The 25,730-nt window shown below is 49.9% G+C and overlaps 1 protein-coding gene across 1 annotated transcript; it reads right to left on the bottom strand.

Annotated features, from left to right (window-relative positions):
- Positions 1-20: 20 nt before the first annotated feature.
- Positions 21-17,374, bottom strand: sap130a (Sin3A-associated protein a). The gene is made up of 21 exons (XM_079740490.1): positions 17,278-17,374; positions 16,372-16,496; positions 15,672-15,937; positions 15,054-15,215; positions 14,301-14,424; positions 13,812-13,930; positions 12,856-12,980; positions 12,309-12,456; positions 11,893-11,983; positions 11,323-11,421; positions 9,371-9,512; positions 8,692-8,801; positions 7,495-7,785; positions 6,847-7,015; positions 5,842-5,931; positions 5,283-5,644; positions 4,489-4,731; positions 3,503-3,628; positions 3,261-3,364; positions 1,971-2,087; positions 21-1,551 (listed from the first exon to the last, which is right to left on the bottom strand). The coding sequence occupies exons 2-21, from the start codon at positions 16,475-16,477 to the stop codon at positions 1,393-1,395; spliced, it is 3,153 nt and encodes a 1,050-aa protein (XP_079596616.1). The 5' UTR covers positions 16,478-16,496; positions 17,278-17,374; the 3' UTR covers positions 21-1,392.
- Between the last annotated feature and the right edge of the window lie 8,356 nt (positions 17,375-25,730).

Below are 25,730 nucleotides of genomic sequence, written 5' to 3'. Positions count from 1 at the left end.
CATATTGTTGAAGTAGCTTTACTACAAGTACACAGGACAAGTAACAATGTACAACAGTTGGACGTCACCATGGTAACACCGGACCCCATCCTCGTCACCGCGGTTACGCTCAGCAGCCCCACAGGATGAAATGTTCCATTTAGTAGAAAAACAAAATAGATAATAAATTCAATGAAAAAAAAAAAAAACGGAAAAGAAGAAATCCGAAAGGACACATTTACAGTGTTACGCATGAACACCAAGTCGTCCAACTCGCCCGCGGTGAAGACACACAACTGCCCTGGGGAGGGCGGGGCTTACCGGACCTGAATCTACACTGCTGTCGCCCCCTCACCGCGTCGCCTCTCTCTAACGGACACCTGGAAGTATTCTCTCATCCTAGTTCACTCACAGCCTGTCCTTTATCTGAACCTCCATGGACGCAATGTTTCCTGTATAAGAGCATGTTTTGGCGTGACTGACGTCGGGTCTCTGAGCGGCGAGACGCCCGGTTCTGAACAACGTGACGGCCTTCTCCATCGCTCTCTCCGTAATCTGGAGGAGAGCTGAAGGGTTAAGGGAGGGCTGAGTGAGGAGATCTAAACGCAGCGCGAGGTGGTGACCTGAGCAGAGCTCGGGTCCACCTCCTCTCCCCCGCTGGGCGATCCATGTTAATACCTCTGGAGATATTAACACCCGTCTGTCTGTCAGTCCGCCCGATGGAACGAGAACATGAAGGCACGGATGAATGAGAAGAGCACATGGTCGAGACTCGAGTCTGTATACGGACGCACACACATGGACACAAATCCACACCGTGTTTTGAAGATTTCTATTAGATGATTTTCATATACTTCGTAAAACATCACTTTCCTGGCTTTAGAGTTGATATATGTTCTCCATTCTCTGGATACTGTGTGTACACACACACATACACACACAAACACACACCTCCTCAGGCACACGCATTCTTCCTCACACACACACACACAAAGAATCACTACATAAATATATCCTTTCCTACAGGGTTCCACTGAAACAAGAGACATTTCTCTACTACTGTTAGTTTACAGGGGGGAGGGGGAGAGGGGAGAGGGGGGGAGAGGATTTTGAAAATATAAAAAAAGAGAGCGTCTGTAAAGTTCCTTGAGGTCCTCGCGCCAGGTGTGGTGTGGTAAGGTGGTTCACCTGGAGAGGAGGGGGTGGGGTGTCTCTCCCTCTCTCAGGCAGGCAGCGCGGCCCCAGGTGTGGGGGGGGGTCCAGCGATTGTACGTAGCGTGACCTAGCACCAGATTCTTAGCAGCTCCAGGAAGAAGAACTCAAGGCGCGACGCCCGACCCCTGGCCCCGCCCCTCAGGCGACGCCGCGGCCCCTGGCCCCGCCCCTCAGGCCATGCCTCTCAGGCCACGCCCCTCAGGCGCGCTCCTTGCGTTTGAGCTTGGAGGACTTCTTGGCGTTGCCGTTCTTGTTGAGCAGCTTGAGGACCTTGTCCTTGTGCTCCAGGACCTTCATCATGGTCTCCCGGGCCTCCGTCACCTGGTCCATCACCAGCTTGCAGCGCTGCATGTTGCCCTGCGGGGAGCACACGGCACCGGGTGTCAGGGGCAACGCAAACCCCAACAGCGGCGAACTTCACTGAAGCTTAAAGTAAGGATTAAGTCATAACGGAAAAGTTAAGGTGACTACAAATAACGTGACTGAGCTGTGATTATTGCATTAAAGTTACAATAATAATAATAATAATATACGATTAGTATTAAAATGTCAAGGTATGTGTAACCAGGTGTGTCTGCTAAGGTGAGTTTGTCAGTTAAGCTGAGTGTCTGTTAAGACACGCGTGTCCAGTTGTGTGTGTGGGTGTGTGTGTCCAGTTGTGTGTGTGGGTGTGCGTGTCCAGTTGTGTGTGTGGGTGTGTGTGTCCAGTTGTGTGCGTGGGTGTGTGTGTCCAGTTGTGTGCGTGGGTGTGTGTGCGCGTCCGGGTGTGTCCTCACCTGGATGAGCTCGTTGATGCGGTGCATGTCGTCGTCCGAGGCGGCGGCTCTCTTCTTGGGCATCAGTCCCTCCTGCAGGCCGGACAGACGGCTGTACACGTCGTGCTCTAGACTAGACTGAAGAACAGCACAGGACAGGTTCAGCACCCCGGTGGACAGAGCAGGCCTCAAACAACCTTATTACAAGGACGGGTGGGAGTCAGGTCTATGGGATAAGGGTCAGGTAAACAGGTGAGGTGGTGGGAGTCAGGTCTACAGGTGAGAGGGGGGGGAGGTGTCAGGTCTACAGGTGAGAGGGGGGGGAGGTGTCAGGTCTACAGGTGAGAGGGGGGGGAGGTGTCAGGTCTACAGGTGAGAGGGGGGGGAGGTGTCAGGTCTACAGGTGAGAGGGGGGGGAGGTGTCAGGTCTACAGGTGAGAGGGGGGGGAGGTGTCAGGTCTACAGGTGAGAGGGGGGGAGGTGTCAGGTCTACAGGTGAGAGGGGGGGGAGGTGTCAGGTCTACAGGTGAGAGGGGGGGGAGGTGTCAGGTCTACAGGTGAGAGGGGGGGGAGGTGTCAGGTCTACAGGTGAGAGGGGGGGGAGGTGTCAGGTCTACAGGTGAGAGGGGGGGAGGTGTCAGGTCTACAGGTGAGAGGGGGGGGAGGTGTCAGGTCTACAGGTGAGAGGGGGGGGGAGGTGTCAGGTCTACAGGTGAGAGGGGGGGGGAGGTGTCAGGTCTACAGGTGAGAGGGGGGGGGAGGTGTCAGGTCTACAGGTGAGAGGGGGGGGAGGTGTCAGGTCTACAGGTGAGAGGGGGGGGAGGTGTCAGGTCTACAGGTGAGAGGGGGGGGAGGTGTCAGGTCTACAGGTGAGAGGGGGGGGAGGTGTCAGGTCTACAGGTGAGAGGGGGGAGGTGTCAGGTCTACAGGTGGGAGGGTGGGGTCAGGTCTACAGGTGGGAGGGTGGGGTCAGGTCTACAGGTGGGAGGGTGGGGTCAGGTCTACAGGTAGGAGGGTGGGGTCAGGTCTACAGGTGGGAGGGTGGGGTCAGGTCTACAGGTTGGAGGGGGGGTGTCAGGTCTACAGGTGGGAGGGTGGGGTCAGGTCTACAGGTGGGAGGGTGGAGTCAGGTCTACAGGTGGGAGGGTGGGGTCAGGTCTACAGGTGGGAGGGGTTGTCAGGTCTACAGGTGGGAGGGTGGGGTCAGGTCTACAGGTGGGAGGGTGGGGTCAGGTCTACAGGTGGGAGGGTGGGGTCAGGTCTACAGGTGGGAGGGTGGGGTCAGGTCTACAGGTGGGAGGGGGGACTCACCAGCTGTCTGAGCTGTGCGGCACACAGGTGGATCTTCCAGCCCTGAGCTCTGCAGGCCACGCCCCTCTGGTTGGCCATCTCCTGCAGAGACCCCTTCTTCTCCTCTGGAGAGACGAGAACCCATCAGAATCTGGCCTAGTCCAGATGGACTACTGGAGCCTCACGGGTCATAACAACAACAACAACACACTACTGGTAAGATCATCATCACAGTCCGGATGGTGTATAGGAGACAGACTGACCTTTGACCCGGATGTCGCTGTAGCGCTGGAAGTGGTGGTAGGCGGCCTTCCAGGGGTTTCTATAGTGACGCAGCAGAGTGACAGGGGGGCGGGGCTTCACCGGAACGTATCGCACTCCTTCCTCGTCTGGAGACACACACACACACACACACACACAAACACAAAAGCACACACGTCAGCAAGATAACACTACACATGGATATAATAACCACATGGACTGTACCAGTTGACAGGCTGACCGACCATCACCCTGTCCCATGCAGGTGGGCGGTGGTGATGCATGCAGTAGCAGGTGTTTCACCCATAGAGGGAGCCATCGAATTCTAACTTATCTTCAAGCGTCGTTCAAATTCAAAATTACATTTAATTTGCATAGCCCTGAATCACAGGTACAGTCTCAAAGCGCTTAACAGGGGGGGGGTGTTTATCACCCCCCCCCCCCCGACCCTAGACCCCTGAGGGCAAGAAAAAAACTCCCTTAATTAGCAAGGAAGACATCTAGAGAAGGAACGCAGGGTGGGGGATCCCTCGTTCTAGGGCTGCTCGATTATGGAAAAAAAAAATCATAATCACGATTATTTTGGTCAATATTGAAATCACGATTATTCAAACGATTATCTCTGAGTTCGAAAACATGATGTATTTATTCAGCATGTCTCTCCCGAAAAACACTTTGTAACTGAGAACTTTGAAATTTCGCCTTAAAAAAAATACGCAAATGGTCAAAAAGAAAAAGTAAGAATCTAAAATAATTTACCAATATGTATCCAAGTGTTCTCATTTTGAGATTGTTTGACGCTAAAATCGAAATCGCGATCAAAATTCAATTAATCGCCCAGACCTTCCGCCTTCCAGGGATGATCAGGATGGCAATGGGTGCCATAACAAAAAAACAAACACACACACACACACACACACAAACAAACAGCTGGCCGTTGGTGTGTGGTTCTCCCTCGGACCCGGTTGGAGGGGGTCCGGCTACTCACCCACGTACTCCCGGGGCGGGGACTCCCGGCGCTCGGCGCGGCCTGTGATTGGCCGGCCCAGGCCGCGCTCCTCGTCCGTGGAGTTGGTCTCCACCACCTCGCTCTCCTCCGTGGAGATCACGTGCTGCTGCTTGCGGGGCTTCTTACGCGGCGACGCCCCAGGGAGGAGCTCCCCGGGCAGGGGGCCGCAGAGCGACGAGGACCCATGGGCTCCCATGCCCAACGCCCCGCTGACATTAGGACCTGGGACCGGGTGGGGGGGGACTTGGGGTCACATGGTGGCTTCTACACGTACACAATACTACACCTTTAATACTAGAATCTATAATACTAGGATCTATAATCCTACACCTTTAATACTAGAATCTATAATACTAGGATCTATAATACTACACCTTTAATACTAGAATCTATAATACTAGGATCTATAATACTACACCTTTAATACTAGGATCTATAATACTAGGATCTATAATACTACACCTTTAATACTAGAATCTATAATACTAGGATCTATAATACTACACCTTTAATACTAGAATCTATAAGACTAGGATCTATAATACTACACCTTTAATACTAGGATCTATAATACTAGGATCTATAATACTACACCTTTAATACTAGGATCTATAATACTAGGATCTATAATACTAGGATCTATAATACTACACCTTTAATACTAGAGTACATAATACTTTATAACATTAGAACACTAGACCTTCAGAGGTCAGAGGTCATTTAGTTCTACGATAAAGACCCCGGGGCCAGAGTGGGAGGGGCCAACCACCCACCGGGATGCGAGGTGTCCATAGGCTCCGCCTCCTGCTTGATCTTGACCTCTGGGCAGAGGGCGCCGGCGGCCGTGCTGCTGGCGGCCGGCTGCGTGGGCGAGGCCACCGTGTTGGCCATGGAGGCGGGCACCGGCGGAGACACGGCCATGTTGGCGGGCATCATGGCGGAGAGCACCGCCGAGGGCTGGGAGGAGGAGGGGGGAGGGGGGCCGGAGGGGGGCGGGGCCTGGGACAGGTGCTGGGCGGGGGACGACGCCACCGCCTGCTGCTGGAGCTCCACCCCCTGCTGGGAGGGCAGGGCTTCCACCGCCGCCATGACGGGCGGCGCCATGGCAACGTGGACCTCGGCCTTTGGCTTCAGCCTGAGAGAGAGAAAGAGGTCAGAGGTCAAGGATGAAGGAGATGAAGGATGGAGGCGATGAAGGGTGGAGGAGATGAAGGATGTAGGAGATGAAGGGAGAAGGAGCTGAATGATGGAGGAGATGAAGGTTGTAGGAGCTGATGGATGTAGGGATGGATGGATGTGGGATACTGTTGTTGTAGGCTGATTGCCACTCACCCTGACGGCCTTGGAGACCCCGAGCCCCTTACAGAGCCCTCCAACCGGCCAGCGTTGGGCTCCCCCAACATCAGGTTCTTCCGGGCACACCTGGAACCAAGAGGGACGTTACCCACAGTGCACAAGGAGCGGACCCTCTCCTGGCCTGACCCAGACTGCCAGGCCCGACCGTCCGCCGCCCCTATCAGCTTCCAACGCCGCAGACGTCTGACCCGGGTCAGACGTCCTCTGACCCGGGTCAGAAGCTCTGACCCAGGTCAGACCTGGGTCAGACCTGTACATCTCACACACACCCTGACCCGGGTCAGACGTCCCCTGACCCGGGTCAGACGTCCCCTGACCCAGGTCAGACGTCCCCTGACCCAGGTCAGACCTGTACATCTCACACACACCCTGACCCGGGTCAGATGTCCCCTGACCCGGGTCAGACGTCTTCTGCACCAGGTCAGACGCTCTGACCCAGGTCAGACGCTCTGACCCAGGTCAGACCTGTACATCTCACACACACCCTGAACCAGGTCCCCTCATGGACTGGCTGTACCTACTCATCTCTAAGCTTAAGGTCACTGGGCTAGTTGCCATCGCTTTTCCATGCTTTAAGCTTGTAAATAAGGTGGTTATCTTGTCACAATAGTAGGCATCTAACGGGCTTTACAGTATCGTCACGATCCCTGCTCAGGAACAAGAGACACAATTACAATTAGGGCATTTAGCAGACGCTTTTATCCAAAGCGACTTACGTCGGTTAATACACACATTGACACACCGGCAGCAGAGTCAACCATGCAAGGCGACAGCCAGCTCGTCAGGAGCAGTCAGGGTTAAGTGTCTCGCTCAGGGACACGTCGACACTCAGCTAGGAGGAGCTGGGGATCGAACTAGCAACCTTTCGGTGACAAGACAACTGCTCTATGTATAACCAACTAACCAACCCTGACTGACCAAGACACATGGCCTGTGGCGATGAGGTCACGACGAACGCCTGTCACTCAGTGCTGTACTCACCCGTCATTGGTGGGCTTCTTGCGCAGGATGCTGGGCCGGGGGGAGGAGGCTAACGTGGGGGCCCCGCCCACCCCCTGGGTGTGGGCCTGGACCATGGTGGCCGCGGGCTGCGCGCCGCCAAACGTGCTGCAGATGGTGCTCGCCACGAAGGCGTCCGCCAGAACCATGCCTGAGAGACGGAGACGAGGGTTGGACGAGGAAGACTACAGGCAGACGAGCGCGGCGCAATGTACGAACACAACCTTAAAGACGTGTCGGGGAGGATTTAGTGCCATCATGTGGTGAGGTGGCAGATTGCGCCCAACTGATCAAGTATATGTAATCTTTTTGTGCTTTAATCTCTGTGTCAAATGAATAAACACAATTTCCCTTGTTCAGCCCTTTGGATTAAAGTTTTGCATGAAAAGTGCAATATAAATAACGTTTGATTGATTGACCGACCGACAACTAATGTCACAGCGGAGCTAACAAAAACGGTGCCAAATACTCGCTTCAATGGCTGTTTCTGATTGGCCAGAATTGCGGGTCAACCATTTCACCGCCGTGTTCCTAAGCATGTGTACGACCTCCTGGTGCTTCACTCCTCAGCGCTACACCCAGTGCTCCCAGTGCGTGTGTGCTACTGGTCTGTGTCGCTGGAGGTCTCACCAGGCTTGGCGTCCATCGGCTGCTGGTTCTGCTGGTTGACGAGGGGCCCCTGCTGGAGGCCCTGGGCGCTGGTGATAGAGGCCCCCGCGTGCAGCCCCTGCACCCCGATGGGCGTGGGCTGGAGCCCCTGGGCCGTGAGGGCCCCCGGCTGCAGGCCCTGGGGCCCGATCTGGGGCGACTGCAGGCCGATGCGGTCCACTGCCATTAGCTGCATGGAGTTGAGATGGACCGTGGTGGCCACGCCCACGCCGGCGGGGGTCGGCAGGGCGGAGCTAGGGGCCTGCGGGGTCACTGGGGAGGGAAAGGTCAAAAGGTCAGATGGGGGGGGGGGGGGGGGTAAGGGTCCCTGTTTTTTTTGCCCCATTTTAACTTAATACCTACCTGCTCCTTAACGACCTGTCTCTGTACTGTCTAACCCCTGCCTGCTCCTTAATGACCTGTCTCTGTACTGTCTAACCCCTACCTGCTCCTTAACGACCTGTCTCTGTACTGTCTAACCCCTACCTGCTCCTTAACGACCTGTCTCTGTACTGTCTAACCCCTACCTGCTCCTTAACGACCTGTCTCTGTACTGTCTAACCCCTACCTGCTCCTTAATAACCTGTCTCTGTACTGTCTAACCCCTACCTGCTCCTTAAGGACCTGTCTCTGTACTGTCTAACCCCTACCTGCTCCTTAACGACCTGTCTCTGTACTGTCTAACCCCTACCTGCTCCTTAACGACCTGTCTCTGTACTGTCTAACCCCTACCTGCTCCTTAACGACCTGTCTCTGTACTGTCTAACCCCTACCTGCTCCTTAATGACCTGTCTCTGTACTGTCTAACCCCTACCTGCTCCTTAACGACCTGTCTCTGTACTGTCTAACCCCTACCTGCTCCTTAACGACCTGTCTCTGTACTGTCTAACCCCTACCTGCTCCTTAATGACCTGTCTCTGTACTGTCTAACCCCTACCTGCTCCTTAACGACCTGTCTCTGTACTGTCTAACCCAACCTGCTCCTTAATGACCTGTCTCTGTACTGTCTAACCCCTACCTGCTCCTTAATGACCTGTCTCTGTACTGTCTAACCCAACCTGCTCCTTAATGACTCGTCTCTGTATTCACTCCAGCCCTTCTGGATATAACCCCCTGCTAGATGACCAGATGGTGAGCAGTGAGAGGAGGGTGCTGGGGCATCACGGGACATGTCCTCACCTGGGTACTGGCGGAGGGTTGGCACAGAGCTGGTGATTGGGGTGTAGGTGTGGAACGGGGAAGAGGGGTAGGCGGGCAGGTAGTACTGGAACTGAAGCGGAACCGTTGACCTGCAGGGGGAGGGCGTTAGACAGAGTCGGTCGGTTTAGAACAGAGAGGAACAATGGCAACCATTTGTCTCATATTTTAATGACTTAACTGTTCTTCCTCCTGACTGAACTTGTTTTTTTTTGTATTTTTCATCCTTTTTATTTTATTTAAAAAAAAAAAAAATTCGGGTAAGTTCTAGGGGTGGGGGGTGGGTGGGTTACGAAGAATGTGAAAAAAAAAAAAAAAAAAAACGGTGACCTGTATATTGAACCTTGTGTTTGTTTATTCATGCTTTTCACCAATAAAAATTGTTCTAAAAAAAAATAAAAAAAGAACAGAGAGGAACCACTGGCAGGAGTAACAGCACAAGTTATACAAGACAAGGGTATGAACCAACTAAAAAGGTCTTTGATTCTGATTGGCTTCCCGTCCTGCCGAACTACGCCCCCTAGCTGTTGTACAATCCCTGAAAACCACGGCTGTGAAATCACTGCAAACCTTCGTTTATTAATAATTCCTAAACAGCTCCGCCTCCGCCCACCTCCTTCACCACACGCCCACCCACTACCCCACCCCGCCCCCCCCCCACCTGTTGTCGCTGCGGGCCTCCATGGTGACGGCGCTGGGGGAGGACCGGTGCCCCGGGATGGGGAGGAGGTTGGTTCTCTCCCCGGTGTAGTCTGGCTGCACGCGGGGCGACGTGTGGGCGATGGGCTGGGGGACCACCTTGGCTGGGGAGGAGAACAGACAACATATTTACAACACATACATACATACATACATACATACATACATATATATACAGTGGGGCAAAAAAGTATTTAGTCAGCCACCAATTGTGCAAGTTCTCCCACTTAAAAAGATGAGAGAGGCCTGTAATTTTCATCATAGGTATACCTCAGCTATGAGAGACAAAATGAAAAAAAAAAAAAATCTAGAAAATCACATCCCCAAAGCATGATGTTTCCACCCCCATGCTTCACTGTAGGTATGGCGTTCTTTGGATGCAACTCCGCATTCCTTCTCCTCCAAACACGACGAGTTGAGTTTTTACCAAAAAGTTCTATTTTGGTTTCATCTGACCATATGACATTCTCCCAATCCTGTTCTGGATCATCCAAATGCTCTCTAGCAAACTTCAAACGGGCCCGGACATGCACTGGCTTTAGCAAGGGGACACGTCTGGCACTGCAGGATTTGAGTCCCTGGCGGCGTAGTCTTAGTGATGGTAGCCTTTGTTACTTTGGTCCCAGCTCTCTGGAGGTCATTCACTAGGTCCCCCCGTGTGGTTCTGGGATTTTTGTTCACCGTTCTTGTGATCATTTTGACCCCACAGGATGAGATCTTGCGTGGAGGCCCAGATCGAGGGAGATTATCAGTGGTCTTGTATGTATTCCATTTCCTAATAATTGCTCCCACAGTTGATTTCTTCACACCAAGCTGCTTACCTATTGCAGATTCAGACTTCCCAGCCTGGTGCAGGTCTACAATTGTGTTTCTGGTGTCCTTTGACAGCTCTTTGGTCTTGGCCATAGTGGAGTTTGGAGTGTGACTGTTTGAGGTTGTGGACAGGTGTCTTTTATACTGATAAGGAGTTCAAACATGTGCCATTAATACAGGTAAACAGCCTCTTAAAGAAGAAGAAGTTACAGGTCTGTGACAGCCAGAAAACTTGCTGGTTTGTAGGTGACCAAATACTTATTTTCCACCATAATTTGCAAATAAATTCTTTAAAAAAAAGTTAGACAATGTGATTTTCTGGATTTTTTTTTTCATTTCGTCTCTCATAACTGAGGTTTACCTATGATGAAAATTACAGGCCTCTCTCGTCTTTTTAAGTGGGAGAACTTGCACAATTGGTGGCTGACTAAATACTTTTTTGCCCCACTGTATATATAGTGTTCTAAATATGTAAAGAACCACAAGTATGAACTAAAGCAGGATGGATCCCAATGGTGAGGCAACACTTGTATATCCATGGGGAGATAGATAGATATACAGTATTATTTATGTATAAATAATACTGTTTATATCATGTAAGAGAGATTATCTACAACAAACCCTGTTTATACAATCTATTAGTCAATTATCACTGCACGATAACTGTTTATATCATGTGTTGGTCATGTATAGGTCGTTATCATTCATCCCCGCAATGAGAGTAACACTATTTATAGCCCATGGTAAAGCCATTTCCTCTTTTACTTCCTCTTTAGAACCACACAGCGGGTATGATTGGACAAAAAATATTCTCTCAATCGTCCTTCAAGCCCTCAGAGTGTGGTTTTCGTACCTTGCCCCGTTTATAAAACTCTATTCAAGTTAACAGAAACAGTTTGCCTCCGAAACAAATACCAGCTGTAGAGACTGAAACCCAACCAGGTGAACGACATGGAGAAATGGATGTCCTTTAAGAGCCCTAGAGCTGGTTGCTGTTAGTCCCTGGTTGTATTTGGACCAGGACGTAAAACCATCACCAACTTGCACTGTAAGTCTAAGGTACCATGTGTGACGTGTGAACTGGTAAGTAAAACCACTCACCGACTGGGATGGCGGAGGTGGTCGCCGCCGTGGCGTGGGAGGAGTGGGATGCCATCGTCATGGTTACGATGGTGTTGCTGGTCATCTGAGAGTGTGGGGCTGGAGGAGCGACAGGAAGAGTGATCGATCGGTCAGGCTACGTCGTTTGTTGACAGAACGGGGTGTTCTCACCTTGGACACAACCTCTTCTCATGGTTACTAATATTGACTATTGAACTGAATGTATGAATGAATGAATGAATTACTGCATTTTATTGGTCGTAATCATAAGGTAGGGGCAGAGGCTTCAGCTTATATCAAGTCCCCCCTTCTCACATTCTTAAGAGTAACAAACAAATGTCATACATACAGTGTATTTGTAGATACAAGCATACACTTACTAACATATAATCATACACGCCTACATGTACCCAAAAGGGTCAATACTTATCCAGTACATTTTCACCATACCATCGAAAATATCCTTAATGAGCCTGAACTGGGTTTTCATGAAAAGTCGATATTTTCATTTCAATGCGGTTAACTTTAATGGCGCCCGCCCGCCCAGCCCCAGTATGACGGAGGGCGTACCCATGGTGGTGGTGGGTGGCACGGCGTTGGTGGCCACGATGGGAGCCACCGTAGCAGCAGCCATCGGGGTCATGTTGCTGAAGATGGACTTCTGCGGAGAGGAACCACAGACAACGTGCGAGAGCAAGAATCAGTCACCCAAATAGAATAGACCCTGAACTGTGTCCTACCTTGGTCAGGGCGTGTCCCAGTCCTACCTGGGTCAGGGCGTGTCCCAGTCCTACCTGGGTCAGGGCGTGTCCCAGTCCTACCTGGGTCAGGGTGTGTCCCAGTCCTACCTGGGTCAGGGCGTGTCCCAGTCCTACCTGGGTCAGGGCGTGTCTTGTGTCCTACCTGGGTCAGGGCGTGTCCCAGTCCTACCTGGGTCAGGGCGTGTCTTGTGTCCTACCTGGGCCAGGGCGTGTCTTGTGTCCTACCTGGGTCAGGGCGTGGGGCTGCTGGGGCTTGGAGCCTCCGAGGGCGGGGTGGGAGGGCAGCGTGATGCGGGTCGTGGTGTCGCGGGATGTCTGCGGCCGCTGTATGCTGATGGTGGCGGGGGGAGGGTGAATGGTCAGGCCGGGCCGTCTGGGGAGAGGGGATAGAGATGGGGGATCGGGCCACACGATGGGGGAACGGGAGGGATTTCAGAGTGGTTCTTGTATTGACTATGTGCACAAAATAATCTCTCCTTGGTCGAACGTATTGAATTTGAAACCCCCTCTAGGAAAATTAAGTAAATTGGAATAGTAAAATTCAAGTTTGTTAGATCACATCCCCATTTTGCTCACTGAACTAAGAAAATGCCCAAGCCAACAATTGTGTTAACATAAAAAAAGGAAATGGATGTCAGCACATCATTCATATTAAATGTCCCTTATTTCCCTCCCAAAACGTTTTGTGCTGGGGAGAAGGGTACTGGGCTTGAATAAAATGATAATAATAAGAGAACCAGGGTCCAGCAGGAAGCCGTCCAGTGGTACGTACCCGTGAACCATGTCAGCAGCTTGGGTCACGGCGGGGTTGATGACCGGGGACTGGGTCCTGCTGGCCGAGGTGGGGGCGACCACAGTGGGCAGCACGGCCGTCGTGGTGGTGATGGGGGGGCGGGTCTGTGGGGACAGAGGCGGCGTCACGGTCACAGAGCTGTGGGTGCTATCGGCATGTACCTCCTTGTACCATGGTAACAGAGCACTGTACCTCCTGGTACCATGGTAACAGAGCACTGTACCTCCTGGTACCATGGTAACAGAGCACTGTACCTCCTGGTCCCCATGGTAACAGAGCACTGTACCTCCTGGTCCCCATGGTAACAGAGCACTGTACCTCCTGGTCCCCATGGTAACAGAGCACTGTACCTCCTGTTACCATGGTAACAGAGCTGCTGTCGCTGTCCGACTGTACCTCCTGGTACCATGGTAACAGAGCACTGTACCTCCTGGTACCATGGTAGCAGAGCACTGTACCTCCTGGTCCCCATGGTAACAGAGCACTGTACCTCCTGGTCCCAGAGCCGTCAACAGACTAATTCTGCATTATTGCTTTCGTGAAGCAGTTTGTATTGGGTTCACTGTATGGTTATGCAGTCATATTGGAGTTGGTTGAGTTAGTGTTGCTGAGCTTCTATTGGGAGTAGGGCTCGGCGATTAATCGAATTTTGATCGCAATTTCAATTTTAGTGTCAAACGATCACAAAATTAACATAATCAAGTTTTTCTGAACATTTTCTTTTTGACCATTTTGTGTATTTTTTTAAGGCGAAATTTCAAAGTTCTAAGTTAGAAGGAAAAAAATCGGAGAGACATGCTGAATAAATACAACATGTTTTCAAACTCAGAAATAATGGTTTGAATAATCAGGATTTCAATATTGACCAAAATAATCGTGATTATGATTTTCCCCATAATCTAGCAGCCCTAATTGGGAGTATGGGAACACCCTACCCTGATGGTATCGAGGTGGATGATGTGCGGCACGTTGCCCTGGCCCTGGCCGGAGTTGGTTCCGGTCGTGGGCCGCAGGACCGTCTTGGGGCCGGACATCGCCGCTGCTGCAGCCGCACCTGGAGGAACACAGGAAGCACACGGGTACTTCAGAGACATGGGGACTACAAGACCAGCAATGAGAGCTACAAGAATAACTAAATCAACCAAGAGAACTACAAGCAGTGCAAGAACTACATTAACCATAACGACAATAAAAACAATATACATCAAACACAAGAACTTCAGCACATTAACCGTAAGAACGATATTAACCAAAAGGCAGTAAAAGAACCACAGGGATCAACTACAGTAGGATGGATCCCCATGTTGAGGCAACACTTAACCATAAGGTTAGGTGTACCCTTACTTAAGTTAAGGTTAAGTGTACCCAGTTAACCCGAGGTCAGTTTGTGGAGTGGGGTGAGGTGGTCATTAGGCCACGCCTACCGCGGGGGAGGTGGGAGCTGAAGGTCTGAGGGGGTACGGCCGAGGTCCCGATCTGCACCGGCGCGCCGCTGCGGATGATCTGGATGTTGGCCGACATTAGCTGGTGGAGGTTACCGGAGTGGCCCTGGGGAGAGAACACCAGGCGGTCGACGAACAGGCAGACACACCCAGAACCCACGCCTCACCTGGTCCTCAAGGGGAACCGTCACACAGTGGAACACGCTTTGTTCTACTAGAAGAGGGCACTGAGAGTCTTGAGTGACATTGCGGGCGACTCCGTATCAACTCCTTCAAGTCCCGAGCTGCTTCGGAACACGTTATGAGACCCTCCTGTTAGGTCCATGAATCACTTCATGGACCAGCACCTGAGTGCTTCATAGTTTTGCTTTCAGTGTCTGCTCCTTCTAGACCTCTTGCCTCTGACTCTGACCTCCTTTTGGTCCCTAAGGAGACCTAAGCCGTGACCTACAACCTCCGAGGAGGTGGGCAGCATATAGGGTCCACGGTTGTTCAAACAATATCTTAAAACTAAATTCTTTAGCTTAGCTTCCTGTTCCTTCTTCCAATGGGTATGTTTTGCTTCAATCTAGCTGTCGAATATTTCTCGGTGAGTATCCCTGCACTTTTTGTTGTTGTTTTTGCATGAAAAGCAGTGTTTTTTTAATAAATAAATATAAAAGTTTTTAAAAGTTATATAAAGTTTGACTGGTTGAAGAGTAGGAGTATAAAGCACACGCTGATGGACAGGCTCACCTGTTGGCCGCTGATGGTTGCCACGGGGATGGAGGGGGTGGGAGTGATGCTGCTCTCCATGGTGACGGTGAGGTTGCTAGGCACCTTCGAGGGCGTGGAGTGGTGGGTCTGGTTCGAGGCGGGGGCCGGGGCGATGAGTCGGCTGGGCATGGAGGGCTTCAGCTGCAGACAGACCACACACAGGGACATGATGACCCCGTCATCCAGCACGTGCTTTATCCAAAGCTACGCATTATGTTTGTTATATAATATATGGATAACTTGTTAGTGACGGACTGAGTTGAATTGAGCTGAACCCACTGATTTACTAGCACAAGAACAACGTCACAAGTTACACTGAACAGGTGCCATAGAGCGCCCCCTAATGCATGGGAATAACAATGCATACTGTTGACTATCCATTGCATCCATAACACTACGGCCACTGAATTTGTTTTTAAATAGATGTCATTACGGGGCAGCTAGGTATCAGGGAGCATCTGGCTCATGGTTTTCTACCGGTGGTCCTCAGAGGTAAGCGATCGAACCCAGTGCCTTTCGGCTGACCACCATAACCATCACACATAATAATGCTTACTAAGCACAGACACTAAGGTGACCAGCAGAGGGGGTCCCTACCTTCACCGGCCCCTCGCTCAGGCTGGGGAGCTGGCCCTGGGGCAGGTGGACGGGGGCGGCGGACACCGTCACCGGGGTGCCCGGCTGGATGGGGATGGGCTGGGGGGCAGTTTGGGGCGGGCCATGCGTCTGCACCTGGGGGTAGGGTCGCACCACCACCGTCTCCTGCTTGTCGTCCCGGAAGGCCAGCGACGCCCCTCCCCCGCCGGGGGGGTGGTCTTGGGGGGCGTGGTCTCCGTCGCGGCCGCTCTCATGGTCGCCGCCAGCTAAAGGCGGGAAACAACAGGTGAAAGGCGGCACTTGACAGGCACAGAGCAGAGAGAATCAGAGAGAGAAACAGCTGATTGTAACATATGAGGGGATTATGAGGATACTCTGCATAGCCCCCCCCCCCTTACCCCTCAAACGCATTTATGGTATGATGTACATCCTGGCACTTCATTTACATACTTATTGTATATCCTTGCAATAAAAAAAATAGTACTTAGGATTGTGTAGCATCTTATCCTATCTATCTGTGTTTTTTTACGGGGAATGGGTTAACCTAGCGATTGTTAGTGCTTGGCAGTTGGTACTATGAACTTCCTTACTGTACCGACAGCAATATATTTGTGTTTCTTCTGACAAATGTACTTATTATACTTTGCTTTGGATAAAAGCTAAATGCCCTAAATGTAAATGTCAATGATGGGGTTCCTACCTTGTTGGCCTTGCTGGTTCACAGAGACCAGGTTTCCACCACCCGGGATTTGGGGCCCTCCGGTGGAGCCCGGCATGCCGTGTCTGGGGAACTGCTGGGAGCTCATCTCTTTAGTCAGTTAGGATCTAGAAAATACAAGTCGATCATTAACATCGAAACCGTTTCTAACTTTCAATTTAGTTAAAGACGACCACAGAAGCTTACGGACAAACGGTCCTCGTCAACAGAAACTACAAGCTCTCATTTCAAACTACCGAATCGATATGTTCGCAACAGCATATTTTCTAACAGATTGATCGCCAGCTTTTCGAGCCAACGTGAGAAGCCAGACTGCAAGACAGACTGCATTTTGTTAAATTCACACCCCGAGATGTTCCCTCGGTTGTCGCTAGCCATGCCCAACAGCAACTCAAAGCGAACACACAGCGATTCATCCAACTCGTTTGGACCCCCGCTGTTAGTCCGGATCATACGGGTCGTCGCTGCGCGGTGTAAAGGGGACCCTGGCCGTCAATACATTCAAGTGCTGATCTGTGTAATGCTACACATAGATAGTGACCGTCAGACAATCGACTAAGTGAAGACCCCCCCACACACACAAGTACAGCCTCTGCGTCGCTCACTGCAAACGCCCTCTAAAGTCACAACACTGTCAATAACGATGCTGAATGATAATAGTGTGATATTAGCGCAGGTGAACCCTGCTCTGTGTTATCTGGAGGATAATAGTGTGAAATTAGTGCAGGGAGACACTGCTCTAGGTTAGCTCGTTAGCATGCGAGCTAACGCTAGGCTCGCTAAACACCGCCGGTTTCAAACGCGTTTTAAACTGAACCCACAATCAACGGGCTGACGCCCCACACACGCTACGCATCAACGCGGGTTCACACTCTGCACACATTGTACCTTTTGGTGGAGAAATCGGGGCCGAAGTTGCTTTTTTAAGTCTCAATGTTTTTCCATTCGTCTTTTCTCTTTTTTTCCGCAACATGTAAGCCGGAAGAGCAATCGGGAAGAAACAAACTCCCCCCGTTGAAATCAACCAATGAGAGCGCAACGTCGCGTGGCTTCGACCAATCGGTAGGCCGGTCGGAGCTTGGCCCCGCCTCCGAGTCGTCAACTCACAACCGCGGGCAGCAGAAGAATGGAGCAGCTACTCTACATGTGTAAATAACTCCTTTATTCAAAACACCAGATTGAACTCATGTGCTTTTATGGATTGCGTATGTCACATGAGAAGAACTGCCTCCATATGAAATACACTTTTAAATCCTCTATAAAGTGGGGGATCGTAAATGGACTGCATTTATATAGTTATTTTCTAACCATTGGCCACTCTAAGCCTTTACAACATTTCCTAAAATTCAGCCATTCACACAACGACGGCGGTGTCGACTACGCAAGGCGACAGCCAGCTCGTCGGTAGCACTCAGGGTTAGGCGTCTCGCTCAGGGACAACGCCACACTCAGCTAGGAGGAGCCGGGGATCGAACCAGGAACCTCCCGGTTACCAGCCAACCAGCTCTACCTCCTGAGCCACATGCCTCCCGTTTGTCAAAGCTGAGAGCAGTTATAGCAGGGTTCCTCAACGGGGGCGCTGGGAACGTGATTTATTTTGGGGGGGATATTTGAAACTTGCATGGTTTTCAAATCTTTTTGGTTCAAAAATAGGCTACCTGAAACAAATACCCTATGCTCAGTGTAACAGTGGTCATACAGCGCAGTTCGGTCCCGCTCACGCCCGGACTCCCATTACATCAGCTATCGTCATGATCTCTATAGTAACGCTGAATAACATAACCCAGGTTCGCGGGTTAACAGTTCATTATTCTACTTCATTTAAGATGTAAAATGAAGGTTACTTATCATTCCTTTCTTCTCCAGCCGTCCACGAGACGGGCATATAAACCTGTTTATTGCCCTGCCTCTCAGTGATCATCCCTTACATAACCAACACAACACAATCAAACATAGGCGATAGCAAAAAAACCAATTAATTTTGTTTCATAGCCCGTTTTCCTCCTTCCTCTTGCTGTTGTTCAGTTCCAGCTGCTCTGAACGTAGTCTCAACGAAAGGATCGTTGCATTCAAATACAAAATATATTTGAAATGCAAATATATTGCATTTAAAATTTACAGATACAGTTTACATATCTGCGCGCGATCTGTTTTCGCGGTGGCTGCGTTGCCAGGGCGTTGGACTGGGCCGCCGTCACGTTGCCCGCGGTTCCCGGGCCATTCATTCATTGACGGGGCGGGGGCGTGCTGGGGCGTGCTGCAGCAGGCCTGGAAGGAGCCGGCCACGGGCGAAGAAGGTGGCAGGTTGTGGTTCCCAAGGGCCTACAGGGGGCTGTGCTCGAGGCCATGCATGGAGCTGCAGGGTCGGGGCACTTTGGGGTTGCTAAGACACTCCGACGCCTACGCCAGGGTTTTTACTGGGGCCGGTCCCGGAGGGATGTCGTGGACTTTTGCCGTCGGTGTGACCCCTGCACCGCACGGAAGGGCCCCAACGGGCGCTCACATGCTCCCCTTCAGCAGTTTCTGGTGGGCGCGCCTATGGAGAGGGTGGCGGTGGATGTGGTGGGGCCGCTGCCCCGCTCGGACCGTGGCAACCGCTTCGTTCTCACTGCCGTCGACTACTTCTCCAAGTGGCCCGAAGCCTATGCCATCCCCGATCAGGAAGCTGAGACCGTGGCCGACGCGCTGTTGGAAGGCATGTTCAGCCGTTTTGGGGTGCCAGAGACATTGCATAGCGACCAGGGGAGAAATTTTGAGTCCCGGGTGTTCTCCGCTATGTGTGAGCGCCTGGGCATCCATAAGACCCGCACCACTCCCCAGAGGCCGCAGAGTGATGGACTGGTGGAGCGCTTCCACCGCACCATGGGCCAACAGCTGGCCATCCTCACCTCCCAGCACCAGAGAGACTGGGATAACCACCTTCCCCTGGTTCTCATGGCTTGCCGCACCGCCGTGCAGGAGTCTACGTCATGCACGCCTTCCCTTCTCATGCTGGGAAGGGAGCTTCGTACCCCGGCGGAGTTGGCATTCGGTCGTCCACCGGATGCCCCAGACTGTTCCCCTGGCCCTGAGTATGCCAGGAGACTCCAAGATCGCCTGGAGTCGGCCCACCTATTTGCCCAGGAGCAACAGCAGAGGGCAGGGGTGAGGCAGAAAAGGAATTACGACATAAAAAGCAAAGGCCGGCATTTCCAGGCGGGAGAGCTAGTTTGGGTGTTCAATCCCCAAAGGAAGAAGGGGAGATGCCCTAAACTGGACAGTCCTTGGGTGGGCCCCTGTCGAGTTCTGGAGAGGCTGGGTGAGGTGGTGTACCTGTTGCACCTACCACCTAAAGGAAGAAGGGTGGCACTGCACAGAGACAGACTGGCTCCGTACAAAGGGGGTGCCTCCCCACTGGCCCAGGGGGGTCCCGTTACCCCTCGCTGCCGCCCTGCCGCCTCAAAGCCCACCCCCCCGGCGACACCAGCGGGGCCTCGGTCGGACGCCTTTACCCCAGCTGGCGGGGATAACCGGCCCTCCCCTGTATCCGATACCCTTTGCCCCCCGCCCCCCCGCCCCCTCCCAGGTGCTGAAGACCCCGTTCCCTTTGTACCGGAGGCCCGGGGAGGGGGTTCTCGACGGCCCAGGGGGCCACCAGGGCACTTAAAAGACTTTGTTTGCTATCGGTAGGATTAGTTTAGTAATTTTGTTCAGCGTTGTGCCTGTTGTTATGTGGGGGGGCACGTCATGTTAAAGAGAAGTTACGTTTATTCTGGGGGCTGTTTTTTTCTGTGATTCCTCGGGGCGAGGAACTTTGTGAAGGGGGGGTAATGTAGCGTCACAGGGTTTGGGAGGAAGGGGCGGGCCTTCTGAGTGGGGGGTCCCGGGGGTTTCCTTCCGTGTGGGTGTGTCCGGCTGTGGAGTGTACCGGTTGAGCTGCGCCTGTCTGTCCTTTTTGAGGAATCTAATAAAGCTCCTATGGACTTACTTCGCTCACTACCTCGCCTGTGGTCATTACAGTATTATGGCGCCGGTCAGGAAGAGACGGAAGAATGAGACGGGAGACCAGGTTCAACCGCTTAGTGCCACACTCGCACCCCTTACACCGCACGACTACGAGAGTTGGTTTTTATTTTTTTTAACGACTTCACAAATAGTAGTTCACCTCTACAACGGACACGTCACTCTCGGTGGCGGTGTCAACAACAATAAAAATGAACATGTTAATAGAACACCCAACATCCCGAACCCATTAACCCCACTTAACCCTAACAACAGAATAAATTAACAAAACCCCTTGTCAACTGACAACCCCAATTCCCAGAATCCCCCGCGGCTCCGGAACATGGCATCCACACCCATGGTCGCCACAATATTTTCAACATAGTGTACATATTTATAATTAGAAATTCGTCCCAGCCTTTATACCAGGGGCGTCAAACTCATTTTGGTTCAGGGGCCACATACAGCCCATCTGATCTCAAGTGGGCCGGACCAGTAAAATAATGGTAAAATAATAGCAAAATAACCTACGTCAACTCCAAATCATTAGCTTTGTTTTTCAGTACTATGCTTTATCATTCAGCCTACATTTGTAGCCTACATAATCACGGATCACAAGGATCTATATTAGCACAACACATTTATTCACAGATAGGCCAATGGAATTGAAATAAAATGCATTTCACATTCATTAACTGGTTTATTTTTATAGAGTTGAGTGAATGCCGAACATCTGAACAACTGAACCAACTCACCACACTAAACAAACTCAAGTGGGAGCTATGAAGAAAGCTATCATACTGCCTTGAAAATGTTAATGTGCATATATAAATAAAATAAACAAACATAAAAGTTATAGCAGTGCATGAGCTATGAGATTAGGCTACATCAGATCAAACTGTTTTGTAGGCTACTGAAGCTGAGAATGATATGCTGCACAATATTCATTGTCGTTTAACATGAAACCTGAGTAAACTTATAAGATCTGTATTCATCAGAGTGCAAACATTTCTGAAAGAGCATCACAAGAATTTGGCACAGGCCTACTTGCTGATTGACTTTTTTTTTTCTCACTGCAGTCTATTTGCTGCTGGCTCCTGAAACTTGACATCTTTTAGCCTTTACAAGTGCATCAATATCAGGTGTCAAATCCTGAGTAGCAGCACATTTCACAATGTCATCCAAGTGTGTGTTTGTTAACCTTGAGCGGTGCTTTGTTTTATTTAGGTTCATTACAGAGAACACCTGTTCACAAAGATAGGTAGTCCCAAACATGGATAAAACCTTTGCAGCCAGGGATGTTCATTTGGGGTACCCTGGCAAGAGATAATGATAAAATGTGCCCAAGCCCACCGACGCAAATTTCTCCTTCATATTGGTATCACACTGCAAGTCAATTATCTCGAGTTGGATGTCAGCTGACATGTCCGAAGGCTTGACTGTAAATGGTGAGCGAAAAATGGCAAATTCCTTCTCTAGTTCACTGAAGACCTTAAACCTCTGCTTGATCTTCTGCAGCAATCCTGTTATCTTGTCTTTGTATTGATCCATATCAGCATTACGTCTGGTCGCACGCACAGCGGTTAGACATGGGAAATGGGCGGTGTCACCGCTAGATAGTGACAGTTTTAACTTGAATGCGCGTATGCTGTATGCGTTATACTGAGTTAAGATACTGTTAAGATTATTCAGGTGCTGTGTAATATCTCGGAAATTTATGCTATACAAGTCGCGGGCCTGATCAAATCATCTCGGGCCGTATGTTTGACACCCCTGCTTTATACCACAGATACTATAGGGTCTATAGCATATAACCGCGTTGTATGATTACAGTTCAATGTAACAGTAAGCTGACAAAATCGCTAATTAACACCTCAACTGCAATCTAACCACACAGAGATAACCATGGCAACCGGTCAAACAATTTTTCTTTTCGCCATCTTTCTGCGCGCGCATCTGCTGTGTTGATAAACAAATAATCCCCCTATATAGTGCACTATATCATGAACACTATATAGGGAATAGTGAGTGAGTAAATAGGGAACGATTTCGTACACAGCTATGGAGTCCGAGAAGTAGATATCCCCGTTCACTCCAATACATTTGGGGAACAGGAATGTGTCCCGGCAAAAATATTCTGGATATCAATCAAAGGCTCATAATAATCTTTATTACATGTACGAATAAAATGTAAGTTTTCCCTTTTCAAAATGCCACCTAAAGCGTTTTATTTTATTTAGTTTTTTTTTTTTTTGGGGGGGGGGGTGTTATTACTTCCATGGTCGGTAAACAATGCGACTGTGCTCGCTCAGACCTCTCGCTGATGATGCTACAATGCTAACAATAGAGTGGCGAAGTCACGCCTCTTCCGGTAGAGCCCATGGGCCCTATGAGATCGAAAAAATATGAATGGGTTTCAATGGAGAGAAAGTAATTATCTTCTGGTCCCAGTCTTTATATGCCCCGGGTTACACATATGCTGTTAGTGGATTTGAATGATCATTTTTCATCAAACGTTTGACCGTTTATTGTGCAATTGTTCAGTTAAAGGCTGTAGAGAAAACACAATGAGAAAGACTTAACGTCTCGTATGTGACGTCACACTCCCTGCGACTGACAATCTCCACATCGGCATAACTGAAACTCAGTCCACATGCCCCGACTTATAATGATTTGTGGAGCAGAGAGATCGTCATGTCTGTACCGGAGGTCCAACTGCGGGTGGTTACGTGTATTATTTGCGTCGAGAGCAGCAACGAGGGGTAGTTACTTTAAAATAAGTCTGCATCCGGCACGTCATGCACGAGGGAGTGGAAAGGCGCCCATGATGCGGAAGCAAATCTCTCCTTCATGTTCCTCTGCGCCATTTTTATAGGAATTAATGGGCGGCCATGTTTTAGTCCGCTGGATGTCCATGCCCACAGCGGACAGCACGAATCACGCACCAATCCCGCGTCAAATGCGTGCTTTTCAACTGAAAAATACAACACTAACCCACAATGTCCACTGCTATTCGCATTACACAGAGAGACAATGCCAAAAGATACGCCGTTAATTATTAAAGTCAAATAAGGCAAACAACAGATGCATGGCTTTACCAGAAGCTGGGCAAATCGTAATCTGACCATGCAATACCTCAATTAATTCGGCTACTGAATTTAAAATAAAAATCAACAGAATCACCACTTGGAAGTCCAAGCAAAACGAGTAGGCTTAATAGCAGTAAATGCTATATTTTAGGTTTAATTATAATCAGCACTAATCTAGGCCCAAAAAATAAATAAAATGCACTGCAATGTTTTCAGAGAAGTACCTTTCATGATTGCAACGAAGGTTACTTTTTCGATGCTGGCCGACGGGGGCCTTCCTCAGGCTGCTGGCTAACATCGCTAGCAGTAACCCCACTAGCACCAGTAGCAGCTGCATCCTCCACGTTCTCTTCCCGCCTCATTTCTTGTTGCTCTTCTTCGCCCTCACACTCCTTCGATGAACTTCTGTCGTCCTCATCCCCACTTACTTCTTTCCGCATGTCACTTTCTAAAAATCGATCCATTTTCCACGCCGGCCAAAATAATGTCCGGTAGCTTGTAAAAGCATAGAGTTCAATGCAGCTACTATAAATTAGAGTTGGCTCGGTCGCGAACAAATCAGTTCGAATGAAGGAATCTTTAAAACGAACGAACCGAACTGGTTCCTCTTTCTCGTCCGCCTCGTTCGTTCTCAGACTCGACTCCTCCCAGACCCACTAGTCGCTGACTCGCTGACAGTTCGTTCACTCACTGTGTGAGTGGTTAGGAGGGACCGATTGAGAGACGTCACGACTCACGAGAGCCAGCCAATCGTATGCTGTTCTAGGACTGAGTCTAGGACACTCTCAGTGAATTTTAGTTAATGAGAGACAGAAATCAACCGGTTTCTTGGGGAAATAACAAATGGGCTTAGTGAGCGAGCTATCTATTATTCACATTGGCCATCTGTTGCATGGCCGTATTTAAAGGATACATTGTACACATTGTCTACATTGGAGGATCATCTTATTGCATTGCCCCTGGTTGCAGTAATGAATTATATAGGGCCAAGGCAGCTGGGGTAATCAAACATTTCCACAGGCTATATGCAATAAGATGATCCTCCTGTAGACCTGGTTGTTTGCTTTTCCGTAGCCATATCAGCGAGCCTCAGAGCCTGACTCATTACCTGCTATGGCTGCTAGAGCCACAGAGTAGGAGCAGGTTACCATGCCAGTGACGTAGCTGATTGTTGAAATCCAACATGGCGGCGCCCTGTAACACTTTCACCGTACAATTTAATCCCTTTTAGCAAGTTCAGCCATTTTTTGTTATTGTACCAATGAGAAGGCAGACAATACATCTGTTATATCAACTAAATTTCAGTTCAGTTCATCTTTAATGCCATACTGTGTCTTGGCAGACCGATTCTTGGAAACTAATGAGCCGGAATGTGGATTGCCTAATGTATTTCAGGTGCTGTTCAATGTCGTATTTCTTAAATGAGTGGCAATGACAGAATTTCCTGTTCAAGTTCAGCCATTTTTTTTGTTATTGTACCAATGAGAAGGCAGACAATACATCTGTTATATCAACTAAATTTCAGTTCAGTTCATCTTTAATGCCATACTGTGTCTTGGCAGACCGATTCTTGGAAACTAATGAGCCGGAATGTGGATTGCCTAAAGTATTTCAGGTGTTGTTCAATTTCTTACATGAGTGGCAATGACAGAATTTCCTGTCCAGCTTGTTCATAATGCTCTAATCAGGATTCGAACTCTCAACCTAAGGATCACCAGAAAACGGCATTATCCCGTTGAGCCACTGACATTCCTGGACTGCACGAAGCATAATTCACATTTTGAAAATGTCGAGTGATAAGCACACAACATGAAGAAAACTCCAAGCACACATTTCACAAGAGAATTAAGGGCTTTCTTCAAAGAGTACAGATCTGAAAATTTGCACTGTTAATGGTATCCACCTAATGATAGCCGTAATAACAAAATGGTCGGCATAATGGGTTGGGACTGTGGATGTTTGGCTTTTCTATGAAATTGTGGGAAAAGTAAACATTTTTAGAGCAGAAGACCAGGGTGAAAAAGATGCATCTGATTTTAGAGACTAATATGATCAAAGAATTTTGAGTCCAGGTCAATCTCGTAAGGAGAAATAAGGCTAGTTCATATATATATTTTTTAATATCGCCACCTTTGGGTGCAGTACCACAATTTGGGTTTATTAGTAAGGGGGGTATTGGTATCCACCTTATTATAGTCGTATGTTTTTTTTATACAATAACAAAATGGTCATATAAGAAAAATGGGCTAACTGCTCCAACTTTATTGGCCA

This window comes from Pollachius pollachius, assembly GCF_949987615.1.
Source record: "Pollachius pollachius genome assembly, chromosome: 7".
Classification (NCBI taxonomy): domain Eukaryota; kingdom Metazoa; phylum Chordata; class Actinopteri; order Gadiformes; family Gadidae; genus Pollachius; species Pollachius pollachius.
The sequence above is the reverse complement of the archived record's forward strand: the minus strand, read 5'-3'. Positions and strand labels throughout refer to the sequence as shown.